Source organism: Electrona antarctica (genome assembly GCF_951216825.1).
Source record: "Electrona antarctica genome assembly, chromosome: 7".
Classification (NCBI taxonomy): Eukaryota; Metazoa; Chordata; class Actinopteri; order Myctophiformes; family Myctophidae; genus Electrona; species Electrona antarctica.
In genome coordinates this window covers 19,502,751-19,518,879 of record NC_136812.1, presented here as the reverse complement: position 1 = coordinate 19,518,879, position 16,129 = coordinate 19,502,751, and the positions used below count along the sequence as shown (strand labels likewise).

The window sequence follows — 16,129 nt, the reverse complement described above, 5'->3', positions numbered from 1 at the left end:
CTTGTGACCACACAACCCACTATTCATTTTGCCGACTCCTATATTTGCAGGTGGAGGTGTGTCTGTAGGCGTGTTGATGCGCTTTCCCTATATTTGCTATCTTATGCACACAGGTTTAAGACAATGTTAAGTGCCTCCTCAAACCACCCACAATGCGAATTCTGTTTGATAATAATAATAATAATAATAAACTTTATTTATAGAGCGCTTTTCAGAACAAAATTCACAAAGTGCTTTACATTTCATATAAAATACAGTACAATAGAGGTCGTTTGTAGGATAAATCAACAACAACAACAACAAAAAAACATTGTTTAAATCATTGAACGGACAATAAATAAAATAACATAACACCACATAATAAACAATAAACAGGCTATCTATGGGAAAGCCTGTGTAAAAAGAAAGGTTTTTAAAAGTTTTTTAAAAACAGCCACTGAGGGTGCATCCCTCAGGTTCTGGGGTAGGGCATTCCATAGTTTCGGTGCCCGGGCTGCGAAGGCCCTATCACCCGTGGTAATGTGTTTTGTTTTAAAAGGAGTCAGTAGACCCCTGCCTGCTGATCTGAGGGTACGTGTGGGGTCGTAGGGCTGTAACATAGCTAAAATGTAGTTTGGGGCCAGCCCTCGCACAGCTTTAAAAGTAGTCAATAAAATCTTAAAATCAATTCTGAAATGTACTGGCAACCAATGCAGGGAGGCCAGTACTGGCGTAATGTGTTCACACCTCCTGGTGTTGGTCAATAATCTTGCTGCAGAATTTTGCACTAGTTGCAGGCGGGCTATGGCTTTTTTGTGGAGTCCGGAGTACAGGGCGTTGCAGTAGTCTAAACGTGAAGAGATGAATGCGTGGATTACTTTCTCAAGATCTGTAGAGGTGAGGAATGGTTTTATTCTGGCGATATTTCTTAACTGAAAAAAGCATGTCTGTACAACCTTAGTTATTTGGGCATCAAAAGTGAGGTTAGAATCGAATAACACACCCAGATTTCGGGCTGAGGTTTTGACATTATTTCCTAGGCTGCCTAGCTGTGTCTGGATGAGGGTGGTGGAGTTTGGGGGGCCGAATAGGAGGACTTCAGATTTTGCCTCGTTTAACTGGAGAAAATTTTGGCTCATCCAGCCTTTAATGTCTGAGAGACATGCAAGGATCCGGGGTATATTGTCTGCATCATTCTGTTTGAGTGGGATGTATAGTTGGGAATCGTCTGCATAGCAGTGAAAATGTATGTTATGGTTGCGAATAATCTGGCCGAGTGGGAGCATATAAATTGAAAAGAGCAGTGGACCCAGAATTGAACCCTGAGGGACACCACAGGACAGGGGGACCTTAGAAGAGGACGCCTCTCCAATCACCACCGAAAAGCTCCTGTTTGTGATAAAAGAATGCGCTCCTGACTCTGACGGTGAGACCTAAGTTGGAGCTGCCTCGGCTTGAGTCATGTTGCACAACATTCACAGCTCAGAGGTCTCGTTCTGTCTTAATTCTCCACAAATCTCTGTGATTGGAATTTTACTATAATCAGCAGTGTCAATTCCTTGTGCTTATTGTGTTAAATTGTCTAGTCAAAGAAGTTATTAGATTTGCATGAGTGAGGCTGTGTTGGAGCTACTGGACACAAAACAACCCAGCCTCTGTATCAAATATAAATAGGCTATATTTCAAGGCAGCACTTTACTACCTGTAATACATCCTAATACTGGGGGGTCAAATTATGACAGGCAATTCCTGCTGTCAAAATATGACCCCCCAGTCAAAAAACACTTTGTTTGAAATAGACACTCATGCTTTCTAAGGTGTGATTTGGGGTCCTAAGGATGAATATCAACATCTTAAAACCAAAATGTTGAATTGTGGGTTTGAGCTCACATGCCCTTTTGATGTAAATCAAAAAGGGGGGGGGGGGGGGTAACAGCCCCTGATCAGTTGAAGTGGCTTAGGATTGTCCGGGGAGGAAGCAGCTCACAGATGTATGGTGGTGCCAGCCCATGGTGGGCTTTATAAACAAATAATACAATTTTAAAATTGATTCTAAATTTGACTGGGAGCCAGTGGAGGGAGGCCAGGGCGGGAGTAATTTGCCTCATGTCATATTGTCTCTTTATTGTTAATGGCGTTCAATGTTTGTGTTTGTACCTTTTTGTTTGTTTTACATCACCATTACATCACCTAATCAACATGAGTTAGACTTTAATATATTAGCGCCGCTCACTTCACATGGGTGTGATTTTTTTACTCAGTGATGCTGCTATGCATCACTTAGTAGATCTGTGTTGAACTTTCTCTCTGTAAAAAAATACACAAAACACATTTTTGGGGGATTTTGTTTTGTATACAATTGTGTCCCCACAACAAAGTAAAAATGGATAGTGCCTTTTTTCTTCTCGTTTTAACAAATAATTGGACACAAAGGCAAAATACAAAGAAAGGCTTCTTTGTAAATGTTGTTTTAGACAGATACAAATGCTTGTAGGGATGTGGGGTTTGCATCTCAGCATGAATCAAGTAAACAAATAATATATCATCATGAAAGGGGGTTGGCAAATGTTGAAACTGTTGTCAGCATGCATGATGGTTTGGAGGTTTGGAATTGGATGCTGTTATTTGCATAAATGCACATGCGCTATACGCTGATAATATATGCTTTAGAAACTGTCTTAAGCCTTTGAGCGTGATTCCATCAAAACATCAAAAAGGGAAGAGAGAAAGAGAGTGGCTGAGAGACAGACAGACAGACAGACAGACAGACAGACAGACAGACAGACAGACAGAGATCTATCTAATTCAATTTCACTCAGCAGGTTTTTTCATGCTGAAGTGTGGCATTGGCCTAGCTTGCACATGCTAGAAATGCATTGTGTGTGTGAATAAATCTCTAAATCAAATCTGCCCTTTCCAAACAGCTCTGTAATTCCATGAAGGAATTCACAAGGGATCCTACTGCAGCTGTCTGCTCAGCTGTGCTGTCAGTCAGCCCTGGAGAGCTGAAGCTGACCCAGCATCCATTATTCTGAGGGGAATGTTAGCCAAAAATAGCAGATATACAGGCTCACAATCTAATGTGGCTCACAAACCAACTCAGGTCCAGTTTAATAAGTCTAGAGCAGGGAGTTGGAGTCTCAAACTGGGGTACCGGTACGCAAGCTGCCTCGAGTCTAGGGGGTGCTAGTCTAGGGGGTGTGTGACATTAATAGTGTAATGGAGGTGCAGGTGTCAACAATTAACAATATTAACACACCATTTCTTTGAACTGTGATCTTTCACCAAACAAATAGCCTACGTCGGGCCTAGTTTAACGATTGATTGATTGATTGATTGATTGATTGATTGAAATATTTATTAACAGTTTGCAGAATTACAGTACATTTCAAGCACAACTCAATACAAAGACTGTTAACTGTGAGTGGACGACCCAATAAAGCATTACACTTGTTTACAAGAGGGTCCACCTTGTTCAATTCATCAAAACATTTAGAGACGTACAAATAGACACTTCTATAGCCAAAGAACAGAACAGAACAGGAATTCATCATAAAGGAGGTAAAAAGGGAAAAGAAACCTATACAGTGAGGTTTACGGGGGCCAGTTTCTAATTGCAGCCGTCCGTAGGTGCCCTTTGAGAGCGGTTTTGAAGGAGTCAAGGGATTCACATGTCTTAATGACTGTTGGTAGGGCGTTCCACATTTTGGTGGCATAGGAGCGAAAAGAATTTAGTCCCTTGTTTGTGCCGAATCTGGGTTGTACATGGTTTGTTGCACTCCCTCTGGTGTTGTGGGTGTGGACTTCGTTAACATTAAGGAAGTATCTAGACATGGGTATCTTGGTGGTGTATCGAATCTTGTGGACCAGACCCATTGCAAGAATCTGTACTCTGTCGTCGACCCTAACCAATTGCTTTAAGCTTGTTAACCAGTATGGAGTGGTTCACTGTGTCAAAAGCCTTTTGGAGGTCCAGCATGACCATGCCGCAGTATTTGCCAGCATCCACCTCATGTTTGATGAGGTGTTTGATGATGATAATAGCTTGGGGGGGCGACTTTCTCATATGAAACGTAAACTCTATTCATGTGTGACGTCACTGTATATATCCAAATAAGGGCCGCCATAACAATTATAAACTTCTTGACGAAAATAATAAGTGGAGGATACGGGCATCGATCCCGCTACCTCTCGCATGCTAAGCGAGCGCTCTACCATTTGAGCTAATCCCCCGTCGAAGGTGCACAGGCAGCGTGGCGGTATATAAAGACTACAAAAACAAAACGACAATCAGGTTACTTCGTCAATCAATCTTCTTTTGAAGTATTTGTTGCTTTTACGCGATCGCGGTCCTACATATAGACCAGCTGAAAAGCAATAATTGATTTAACTAAAGGGGACTGGTACAGGAACAGGAATTCATCATAAAGGAGGTAAAAAGGGAAAATAAACCTATACAGTGAGGTTTACGGGGGCCAGTTTCGAATTGCAGCCGTCCGTAGGTGCCCTTTGAGAGCGGTTTTGAAGGAGTCAAGGGATTCGCATGTCTTAATGACTGTTGGTAGGGCGTTCCACATTTTGTTGGCATAGGAGCGAAAATAATTTAGTCCCTTGTTTGTGCCGAATCTGGGTTGTACATGGTTTGGTTGCACTCCCTCTGGTGTTGTGGGTGTGGACTTCGTTAACATTAAGGAAGTATCTAGACAGGTACATGGGTATCTTGGTGGTGTATCGAATCTTGTGGACCAGACCCATTGCAAGATGCTGTACTCTCTCGTCGACCCTAAGCCATTCCAGCCTGTCGAAGTGGGCAGGGGTGAGGTGGGTTCAGGGGGTGAGGTCAAGTAGGAGCCTGACCAGTTTGTTTTGGGAAGTCTGGAGCCTAGTTTTAAGGGCCTTTGAGGTGCTGTGGTACCAGGAGGTGCATGCATAGTCAAAGAAACCTTGTACAAGGGCTCCTGTTAAGGTCTTCAAGGTGTTTTTGTTGACCAGTGAGGAGATCCTGTAAAGGAATCTTGTTCTTTGGTTGACCTTTTTGATTACATTGGTGATTTTATCACCGGAAAGATTAGCCTCCAGGATGGAACCTAGGTAGGTAATTTAATCTTTACGTGTGATAACATTGTCACCCACTCTAACCAAGAAGCCATTTGCCTTGCTGAGATTACTATTAGATCCAAAGAGAATGGATTCAGTTTTTCCCAGGTGTAAAGATAGTTTGTTATCAGCGAGCCAGGTGCAGATTCTACCGAGTTCAGAGCTGAGGGCCTTTTCAACCTGCAGTTTGTTCCTGTCCGAGATTAGCAGTGCCGAGTCATCTGCGAACAGGAACAAGTTGCAGTCACAAGCTGAAGTCATGTCGTTGACATATATTAGGAACAGTAAAGGCCCTAGTATGCTTCCTTGTGGAACGCCACAGCTCACTGGGAGGGGGGGGGGACAGTGTTCCATTCACCTCCACCATCTGTTCTCTCCCCTCCAGGTAGGATTGCATCCAGCTCACTGATGTGCTATCGAAACCAATTGCTTTAAGCTTGTTAACCAGTATGGAGTGGTTCACTGTGTCAAAAGCCTTTTGGAGGTCCAGCATGACCATGCCGCAGTATTTGCCAGCATCCACCTCATGTTTGATGAGGTGTTTGATGATGATAATAGCTTGGGGGGGGGCGACTTTCTCATACGAAACGTAAACTCTATTCAGGTGTGACATCACAGTATATATCCAAATAAGGGCCGCCGTAACAATTATAAACTTCTTGACGAAAATAATAAGTGGAGGATACGGGCATCGATCCCGCTACCTCTCGCATGCTAAGCGAGCGCTCTACCATTTGAGCTAATCCCCCGTCGAAGGTGCACAGGCAGCGTGGCGGTATATAAAGACTACAAAAACAAAACGACAATCAGGTTACTTCGTCAATCAATCTTCTTTTGAAGTATTTGTTGCTTTTACGCGATCGCGGTCCTACATATAGACCAGCTGAAAAGCAATAATTGATTTAACTAAAGGGGACTGGTGTGCAGTGTTGCTTAGCTGCTGCGCGGTCGGAATGATACGCCAGCACCAGCAGACAGTGAGTGACCTGTTAAAAACGACGTGTTTCTGATCAAACATACGCTCCGTGTGTGCGATCGATCACTTGTTCAATCGAAGCAACGTCATCATGACTCACTGACTACTGGGATCTACCAAGCCCGCTGTGATTCCCCTGCATTGCGAGGGATCTGTAATGGGACATGAAAACCCCCAAGTGAGAGGAGGAGGAGATGAGCTGAGGTCTGATTCCGCAGCAGCAGCATCACAGCGTCATTAACCTGTCTGGAAGTGAACGACGCACCGCGGCACAACTACTACATTCAGGCAACAACAATCCTTCTGATGAGAATGGTAAGTTGACTTGTGCGGTCGAATGGTTTAGCTCACATGATATCTACGGCGCATTATGCAGTTTTTATACTGCGTATGGAATTGAATGCACCAACCTTGAAAATATTAGGCCATGATAATAAGATTATGCAGCAGGATTGTTGTTTGACTGTGGTATGTGAACACATGCAGTGTAGCCTATTAGGGTTGTTTTTGTTGTAATTGTGCGTTATGTTTGGTGGTCAAAATGGTCAACTATACACTACTGCATGGTTTTTAGAGGCTAGCCTCTAGTCTATGCAAACAATGACATAAACAATAATGTAAGCTAATTTGCATCCAGATTGTGCTGCCTCAGACTGTGACGTTATCTAGGCCTACACTATACTAGCCCACAAACAAACGCCAACAGTCAGTGTTGTGTCCTATATAGGAGTATAGGCTACTTCGATGTGTGTGTGTGTGTGTGTGTGTGTGTGTGTGTGTGTGTGTGTAGACAGAGGTAGTTCTCTCTGTGGGGGGGTTCATGCAGCATTGCCAAATGCTGCTAAATTATAGGTCAAAACTCTCCCACACACACACACTCATGCTTGGCGCACTTGCATGGTATAAAAATAATAATCCCCATCCATAACACACTGTCACTGCCCAGATATAAATGGGTAGCTGGCCAGGATTAGTGCCCTCAAATTTCACATTTACCTGTGTCTACTCTGTTCTAGTCATTACCATGTCTGGTTAATAACAACATACCCAGATAGACCTACTGCAGGACCTTAAGACATATAATAGTATAATAATATAATAGAGACACACATTTATGATGATTGGTTATTGGCCAAAGACATTATTTTAGGGCCAAATTGTGAGGTCCTGTCCACAATTGTCATTCTTCATACAACACTGTCATTTTAACAATATAAGTAATCATTGAATAGCCTACATATTTTATATTTAATAATGTCAAGAAGAACCCCCTAACCTACTTAATTGATTCAATACCCACATTCGGTAACCAATAACCATATATGATTCACATCATTCTCTGATGTTTCCCTTTCTGCAGCACTCCCGTCAGCCTCTTCCACTGTCCTTCGGGGCAACATCCTTGACCTTCATGCTTATCACCCTGACCTTTGCCCTCTCAGTGACCTCCCTACCAGCTAACACAGAAAAGGGAAGGAGGAGAGTGGTGCACGTGCTCGGTAAAATCTATTTTTTCCTCTTTCTTATAGATGGCAAACAGCAAGGATTTGTTTGTATCGTTTACTTAACCGCTTAAACCCTACTTCCTTGACCCTCAGGTATCAATCCTAGGCCCACTAACTTATCCTATGCTACACCAAATCTCTTCGCTGAAGATAGCCGATCTACAAGCTCACAATGAGACACCTAAGCTTGTAGATCTGCTATTTTTGCAGAATGTTAATTCCAGCATAGGGATGTTATCATGTTAGGGTTCATGTGTTTACCGTAATTTCTTTGTATTGTATTTATGTTACCATATAATACCATATAACTAGCATTTCTACAGTGGGTGGAGGTGGTGGTCTCCCTGCACTTCTATTGAGAAATTTAGACCCTGTCTTCAGGTAGAAACTATAGGAACTCTACTGGTCGACAAGTGGTAGGCCTACTGCCTGAAGCTCAAATGCTCAAATCATGTAAGAAGGATTTCTTTAAACAGCCTTCGTGGTTAGTTAGTGCTTCTCAAAGTGGGGCCCAGGGCCCCTCAGGGTTCATTTGGGGGGTCTGTAACTCTGAGAGTGTACAAATGGAACCATATGGATCAAAATGTTTTGAAAACCACTGGGTTAGTGAGCCAACCACAAACTGAAAACACATCGCACCCTGCTTGCAGTATCACTCACACACAAAGCAATTTGGTCTCTTCAGAGGGCAGGTTACAATTTCAGATGGGGAAACGTAATCTTACGTGCATCCAGCCAAAATGTTGGACTTCATTTGGGTTCTCTCCTATTGATTTAGCTACCGCTAGACAGTGCTAATGTGACAAAACTAGATTAGACATCTTTATAGCTAATCCAATTTCAGGTATAACTTTGTGCTAGTATCAATTAAGATGTTACATAGAGATTCCATAGGCATTCTGTCTTTGATCACAAACAATTCAAACATGTCCAGCAATTAATGCCATTGGCATGAACTCTCAAAACTCTCGTATACTGACAAATCACACAAGTCCACCACAAGTCATTTATTAATCATGATATCAAGTATTGTGACAGTAAAATCAAAAGTGTTCATTTAAGAGCGTGTACAAATGGGTCCATTCGGTTACATTTGTACACTGACTTACATTAACACTGAGGATTGTACTGTGTAACCACCTCCCTGTCCCTGTTTAAAGAGGATGATACAGGGGAGGTGATCGTGCAGACAGCCCCCGGTAAGGTTCTCACTCACCGTGGAGGCTCCATCACTTTGCCCTGCCGGTACCGCCATGAACCAGAGAACACAGATCCTGACCGCATCCGCATCAAGTGGACAAAGGTGACAGACTCTTTGCAGTTTGAGGACGTCTTTGTGGCACTAGGAAGGTAAAGATTCTATTTTAATTTGGCTTATTTTTCCTATACGATACAAAGTCAAAAGTTTAAATTTGTAGAATTTAAACAAATAAGGTCAATAAGTTGATGCTGTGCTGTGCAGGCAGCAACGTGTATATGGAACGTACAAAGGCCGTCTGTCTCTGGAGGAGGCGGGGCCAGGCGATGCCTCTGTGATCATCCACAACGTTACCCTAGAAGACTATGGACGCTATGAGTGTGAAATCACTAATGATATGGAGGATGACACGGGATTTGTCAATCTTGACCTGGAAGGTGAGGATTAGGGCTTTTTGGTATACATATGAAAAGTTCTATTTGCATTTATGCTTGTAATCAAAAATATGGAAAATCCTATATTAGAATTGCCTAGAGGGTCAACCGACGGTGGGCGGGTGGGCGGGCGGGCGGGCGCCGGGCGGTAGGGTGGACGTCACAAACACATCATGCAGACCTGCGAGGCGCACCAACACTCTGTTCTGCACCAAACTTGGCACTAACACTGTTGTGTTCAGGGGTCAGCTGCCATCAGAACCACTCCCTGCAGTATCACCAACACTGTTGTGTTCAGGGGTCAGCTGCCATCAGAACCACTCCCTGCAGTATCACTAACACTGTTGTGTTCAGGGGTCAGCTGCCATCAGAACCACTCCCTGCAGTATCACCAACACTGTTGTGTTCAGGGGTCAGCTGCCATCAGAACCACTCCCTGCAGTATCACTAACACTGTTGTGTTCAGGGGTCAGCTGCCATCAGAACCACTCCCTGCAGTATCACTAACACACATACAATTTCAGAGTTTTCAGGGAAACCATATCCATCCAGCCAAAATGTTGGGACTTCATTTGGGTTCTCTGACTTCTCTCCCATTGATTTAGCGACCGCTAGTTAGCTAAATCAAGTTTGGCCAAGTTATTGGCCAAAATGCAAAACAGCCTGGTATAGCACCACTGTGGAGTGTCTTCCTTGACTGGGGTCCACTTATAATTCCTCCCATTATTCAAACGTTAGGTTGGTGTGAGGTTAGGGTTAGGTAATGGGACCGGTCAGACCACCGGGACGTCGAAATAATGGGCTGTCTGAATAATATGACATGGCATCCCTTGACCTACTGGGAGAGTGTATGCACACACACACACGCACACGCACACACACACACACACACACACACACACACACACACACACACACACACACACACACACACACACACACACACACACACACACACACACACACACACACACACACACCTCGTGGCCTATTGGCCGGGCGAATACAACGAGGACTGTTAAACATGATGCTGTCAAATAAAAGGGTGTAGTTTTCCTTCTCCCACGTACTATCAGCCTTTCTTTTTGCTCCTGCAGGAGTGGTGTTCCCTTACTACCCCCGCGTGGGGCGCTATAAGCTCAACTACCACGAGGCTGAAGAGGCCTGTAAACAGCAGGATGCCATCTTGGCCTCTCATTCCCAGTTGCACAAGGTGAGTTAATGCTTAACCAAATTGTTAACATTTGGAGATATTGACGAAGTGAGATATGTTGAAGTGAGACTAGTATCAATACAAGATTGAGAAACCTATTTTCTGAAATCCATCTGTAAAAAAACAAACAGTATCAGTATCTACTTATCAGCTTGTAAAGTTGGATGCACACACAGATTAGACACACCAACAGACCGTCCCGACATGCAGTAACAACGGGCGAACATGTGCTGCTCCGTGCTTGTAGTTAGGGTTAGGTTAGTGTTTGAGGTAGGTTGTCAATGACAGTCGGACCAATAGTATGTCTAAACTAAAGCCTGTACCCGTATCAATACAAGATTAAGAAACCTATTTTCTGAAAACCATCTGTAAAACAACAACAACAACTTAAGTATCTACTCATCAGCTTGTAAAGTAACATTCTCTAATATTTACTAATATGCCACTAATGCCAGAATCCTCAACCTAGCAGCTGCCTAACTGGCTGCTGCATTATTGGACCACTTGGGACTTAGATGAACAGAGTTCTTTTGCCCCTTTCCATGTCCATATTAACCTTCCCACAGGCCTGGCTAGAAGGTCTGGACTGGTGTAATGCTGGCTGGCTGGAAGATGGCTCAGTCCAATACCCCATCTCACACCCCAGAGAGCAGTGTGGGCGCAAGGACTCCCCAGCTGGTGTACGGAACTATGGCTACAGGCACAAGGAGGACGAACGCTATGATGCTTTCTGTTTCACGTCCAATGTCAATGGTGAGAGACATAAAGGACAGTGTGGGTGTGTGTGTGTGTGCGTGCGTGCGTGTGCGCCGAGCACTGTACTCCCTTTCATGTGAAAAGATCTGAAACGAGCTGTGTCCACAGAAAGTGTTTTTTGTTTGTTGCAGCTGAGCCCTTTGGATATCATGTCTAGAGTGCTACACATGCACTGAATGAGATGCCTCTGCTCAATCACTGTAGTTGTGTCTCTCCAACCCTCTGCATAATTAGGCAAGTGACATTGATGAGCGGCACTCATCGTCCAAAAGTTGAACAATTTTCTGCTTGAGGCGCCCAGAGCACTCCGGCAAAAAAAAAAAAACACTGGATGCTGAGAACGCTGAAATGCGATGAGAGGCGCAAGGAAGAGGTGCGCTCAAGCACATCTTTACCATAGAAATGCATGGCTGAAATGTGCTGGCAGATGGAAAAAACGCAGCTTTCTGTCGACACGGCCCCTAACACTTTCAATGCTTCTATCAAATACTTGAATGAAGTTTCTCCCGAACACATATCCTGCCCCGCATTCAGCATTTCCAGCTCAAAGTTTATGAGGGGGGAGGAGATGAGACAACAGTTGGGCATAAATGTTGCATTATAGATCATATATGTATCTATGGGAATATGGGAATATGATCTCTGAATGCCTTGATCTCCGTATGTGATGTAACAGGCCTTGGGCCATTGGATTTACATCAGGCGTGTTGATTTTGCCCTGCTAGGAGAGCCACGATGTCCTCTGGGTGCAGACCATAGCCTTTTATCTTACAGGCCTTTGATTTACATTGTATTCACACAACAGCTACGAGCGTTTTATTCAGACACTCTACCTTAGCTAAAAGTGGAGAAAATAGGAGGCTGTCTAATTTAGTTTTTGGGGCAATGAAAGTTACAGTAGCTGAAGTTCTGGGGGCTGTTCACTCTAAGGTAGTATACATTCACAAAGTCTCTGGACAGAATGATCCATTTGTTGCCGGGGAATTTCAAACATTCAATTTGGAAAAGAACAACATGATTTATAACTTCAAGCTTCATGCGTGCTCTCCTAAAGCGAAACCATTTTTGTATTCCAAGACAAAGACGGAAAAACTATATTATTCCTTTTTGTACTACAAAACAATATTTTGTAATGCAAATTAAACTGGAGAAGAGAAATAGCACCATTATGTTTTCTCTCTATCCTAAGAAAAAAGGTATTGTGCTAGAGACCCTATAATTATACAAGCATTCATACTTCCCTTGTGTGTTAATTATTGTGGACAGTCTGCTGTGCTTCCAGAGTGGATGTGATAGACACTATAGTTTGGTCCAGCTGGAAGATATTTACTGAATGGCCCCAGGGGAAATATGAGACAATATTCTGCTTCTCTAACAGCCACCAGTCACAAACAAGCAGAAATCAATAGTGGAGCAGTGCAAGGCTGAGGCTGCAGGCACATTTTCATGATAGCTATTTTTTGGTAAAGACCAGGTGCTTTTTGTTCTTGGATAGTTTACTTTAGTCTTTGCCCATCTCTGGAGAAAGTATGCTGAAGTACAGTACAGTCCAGTTAAAACTAGAATGTCACACGTATATTAACAGCCAGGTGAAACAGTCTCCGTTGTGCATCTGTCCCTCTTTTCTTTTTTTTAAATGTTTGTTTGTGGCTTTCGCTTTTTTATTTTTTATAGAGGGACAGACAGTAGGCTGACAGGAAATGGGGAGAGAGATTGGGGGGGGGGGTGACATGCAGTAAGGGCCGTCGGGATCGGGAGTCGAACCCGCGGCACGCTGCCAGACTTGGGCTACCGGCCAAGGTGCCTGGACCGCTGAGCCACGGCCCAGGCCCTGTCCCCCTTTTCTGTGGCGTTACAGACTCTGGGTTGATACCAATAGAGTTATAATATATCTAGAGAGCGGATGAGGAGCGACAGGCCCGCCCCCGCTATTCACTTCAGTGGAAGTCTGGGGGCTTGGTTGAGACTTCCGCGTTCTATCAGTGTCTCTCTTTCAGTTGCTCTCTCTCACTTGCCTTAATTGTCTTGCCTCACCCTGTCTTGTTGTACAACATATTTTCCTCTGTCAACTTTGTTTGTCATCTCAGAACCAATCTAAATAGACTTTTGTTCATAATCTCTCCATACCTCTCCCTAAACCCTATCTTCTCAGGCAAAGTGTACTTCCTGAAACGTTTTAAGAAGGTGAACTATGGAGAGGCTGTGAAGGCATGCGTTCGTGATGGTTCAGTGGTGGCCAAAGTAGGTCACCTGTATGCTGCCTGGAAGATACAACTTTTTGACCGCTGTGAAGCCGGCTGGTTGGAAGATGGCAGCATTCGCTATCCAATAGTCAACCCTCGCGCCCGCTGTGGAGGGCCCCAACCCGGCGTCCGACACCTGGGATTCCCCGATAAGAAGTTCAGACTCTATGGAGTTTACTGCTTCCGCAAGACCAAACAGGAGGCAGCAGGTGGTTTCCCAGCAACAAGGCCCCCCACAGAGATCTCCACAATGAGGAAGAGCAGCAACAGCATCCCCATCAATGCCACCAGTGTGTGATTTGAGGGACGGGGAGCAGGAGGTGGAGAGAATTTTAGATTTTACTGCAGCAACTGTCGCCTAGCAGCCAGTCTCCATTCATCGCTTTTAAAATAAAATACTCACTGACAACTTTGACAAGATGTGCTCATTTGCAGATTTGTCGGAGAGGAGAAGCGAGGCCTTGTGAAATTAATGGTGACGTCTGTATCTGGGTGATTTGCCTTTTGTCTCCATTCGGTCAATCATCTTAAGGAGTCAGTGAGTTCACAAAACCGGTGGTGGAAAATGGAAGATTGAACAGCAGCTGGATATTAGGCACAGTACACATAAGATTATATAAAGACTGTAATATTTGAAGGTGTTGTTTACAGTACATGTAGATGTCTACATGTAAGGTAGTTGTCTGTGCAGCTACATAATGAGTATGTATGTGCATATTTGAATTTGTGATTGTATGGTAAAGCTCTGATGTTCTACATGTTTTGACCGTGCCGAGTTATGTTGCCTATACCTAGAAGCCATGTTTTGTTAACAGCCCTCTGGCACAATGCAATGATCCTTTTTTCATTCACTAAGACTTGGCAAACACATTATCATAGCTTTACAGGCTAAGTAACAAAAACAATACGCTGCACTTGCTCAGATATTTGCACATATTTATAGATAGTTATATTTTATGATAATGTAGTATCCTAATAAAAGGTGTCATTTAAGGATAAGCAAGCATGTTCTAGTTTGAGAATTGTCGCTGGGGCTGAAATAGCATAAATACTTAGCTGCAATTGCCGCTTTTTTTACCTCATCTACTGAATTGCCTGTGCTGCCTTGGCCATCAGTTGCACTACACTGCTTGTATTGTCAAATAGAACAAGTACAATTAAATTAATGCATTGCTATGACCTATATTCCTGAATGTGTTGAGGGCTATAGAAAATGAATGAATGTTTATTGTAGAATAAATAAAGTCTCGAGATTATTTGTTGATTTAATCGATGTGGGATACTGTCCTTTTCCTGTAATTAGTGTTTTGCTGTATCTGATCTCTCAAGTGTATTTGCACATGAGTCATCATTGTTTGAAACCTTTATTTCAGGGGAATCCAATCATAGCAACTGGCAGCCTGTAATCATCCAAGTCGAGGCAAAACCTTCAACATGAAATAATCATTCTATTCTGTAAGTGATTAGCTGGAGCAGTTTTTTATTTGCATTGGATCAGATGCCTTGAACAGTTTGATTTCAAAGATGTCTTCATACAAGAGGAAAGCAAATGAGATCGCATTGACGGCTTAACATTTAGATTAGGATACAGTATCCTAATCAAAATATTCAGCTGTCAAGGTACAAAAGGGATACAAATCCACTTGAAATTAATTTTGTATTTAGATACAAATTTAGCACAAAGTCAGTGAGGGCTCCTATATCAATTATACATGTCTGCTGACATATTATTTTACAAGCAGACGTGCTTTGTAGCGTTAGCCTCATAGCAGCATAATTGCTCAAGTAATTGTTTTGGTCAAACATGACATTTCTGCCTACCTACTCTCCTAATACCGCTGCTTCATTGTGCAGCCAGAATCCGAATGCTTATTACATTCCAAAATCACTTTCTGGCTAAGTCATTTTAAGTCAACGTTTTGACTTAAATAAAGACACAAACATTTGTTTTGCCTAAGTCAACTAGATGACTTTGTCTGACAGGGATTTTTAATTTCATCTTTTCTGAAAACCATAAAAATATGACTCAGGCAATTGTACTGTATACTAAATAACACACCAAAATACACTTGGGCAGTGGGCACAATGTTTTTACCAGCTCCACTACAAAAAAAGAAAACACCACGTCCTTGATTAAATCGTGGGCTGCATGTGCTTTATTTAGACCACAATATACACTTTTAATAGCTCATGAAAAATGTGATGTGCAAAAATGACGGTGCTCTTATTTCATTCATCAATCTGTGACAGAGGTCACAATCTCAGAACATAGGCCTGAGATAAGATAGAAATGAATCTTAATCCCCTTTTGAACTGATTTTTTATTTATTTTTGAAGTGGAGATTTGGTACAGAGAACCAGAACCAGATATCTGATATATCATCTGATAGTGGGACCTATAATGTTCATAACTATTCCGATGATGAATGGTATAACTCTTTTTCTTTTTGAGTTGTGCAACCACTCCCCTACGGAGCTATGTGTGTGGGTGGCTGGGTGGCTGGGTAGCTGGGTATGAGCACGAAAACAACATGGTTGTTTTTCACCACCTGTGCGCAACCTAACACACACACACACAAACACACACGCACATATTAACTGTATATGATGCTTTCGGGTGTGCCAGTACAGTACAGTACAGTAGAGGGTACAGTAGAGGGACCGCCGCACGGTAACTCTGTCATTTCTCAACCATTTTGGACGCGGGGCGGCACGCCGGAACCGGCCC

The 16,129-nt window shown here is 43.1% G+C and overlaps 1 protein-coding gene across 1 annotated transcript; it reads left to right on the top strand.

Annotated features, from left to right (window-relative positions):
* The first annotated feature begins 6,013 nt into the window (after positions 1–6,013).
* On the top strand, positions 6,014–14,603 carry hapln4 (hyaluronan and proteoglycan link protein 4). Its single transcript, XM_079505894.1, has 7 exons — positions 6,014–6,367; positions 7,413–7,551; positions 8,718–8,907; positions 9,020–9,192; positions 10,287–10,402; positions 10,969–11,155; positions 13,311–14,603. Exons 1-7 carry the CDS (start codon positions 6,359–6,361, stop codon positions 13,697–13,699), a joined length of 1,203 nt encoding a protein of 400 aa, XP_079362020.1. The 5' UTR covers positions 6,014–6,358; the 3' UTR covers positions 13,700–14,603.
* Positions 14,604–16,129: the final 1,526 nt, after the last annotated feature.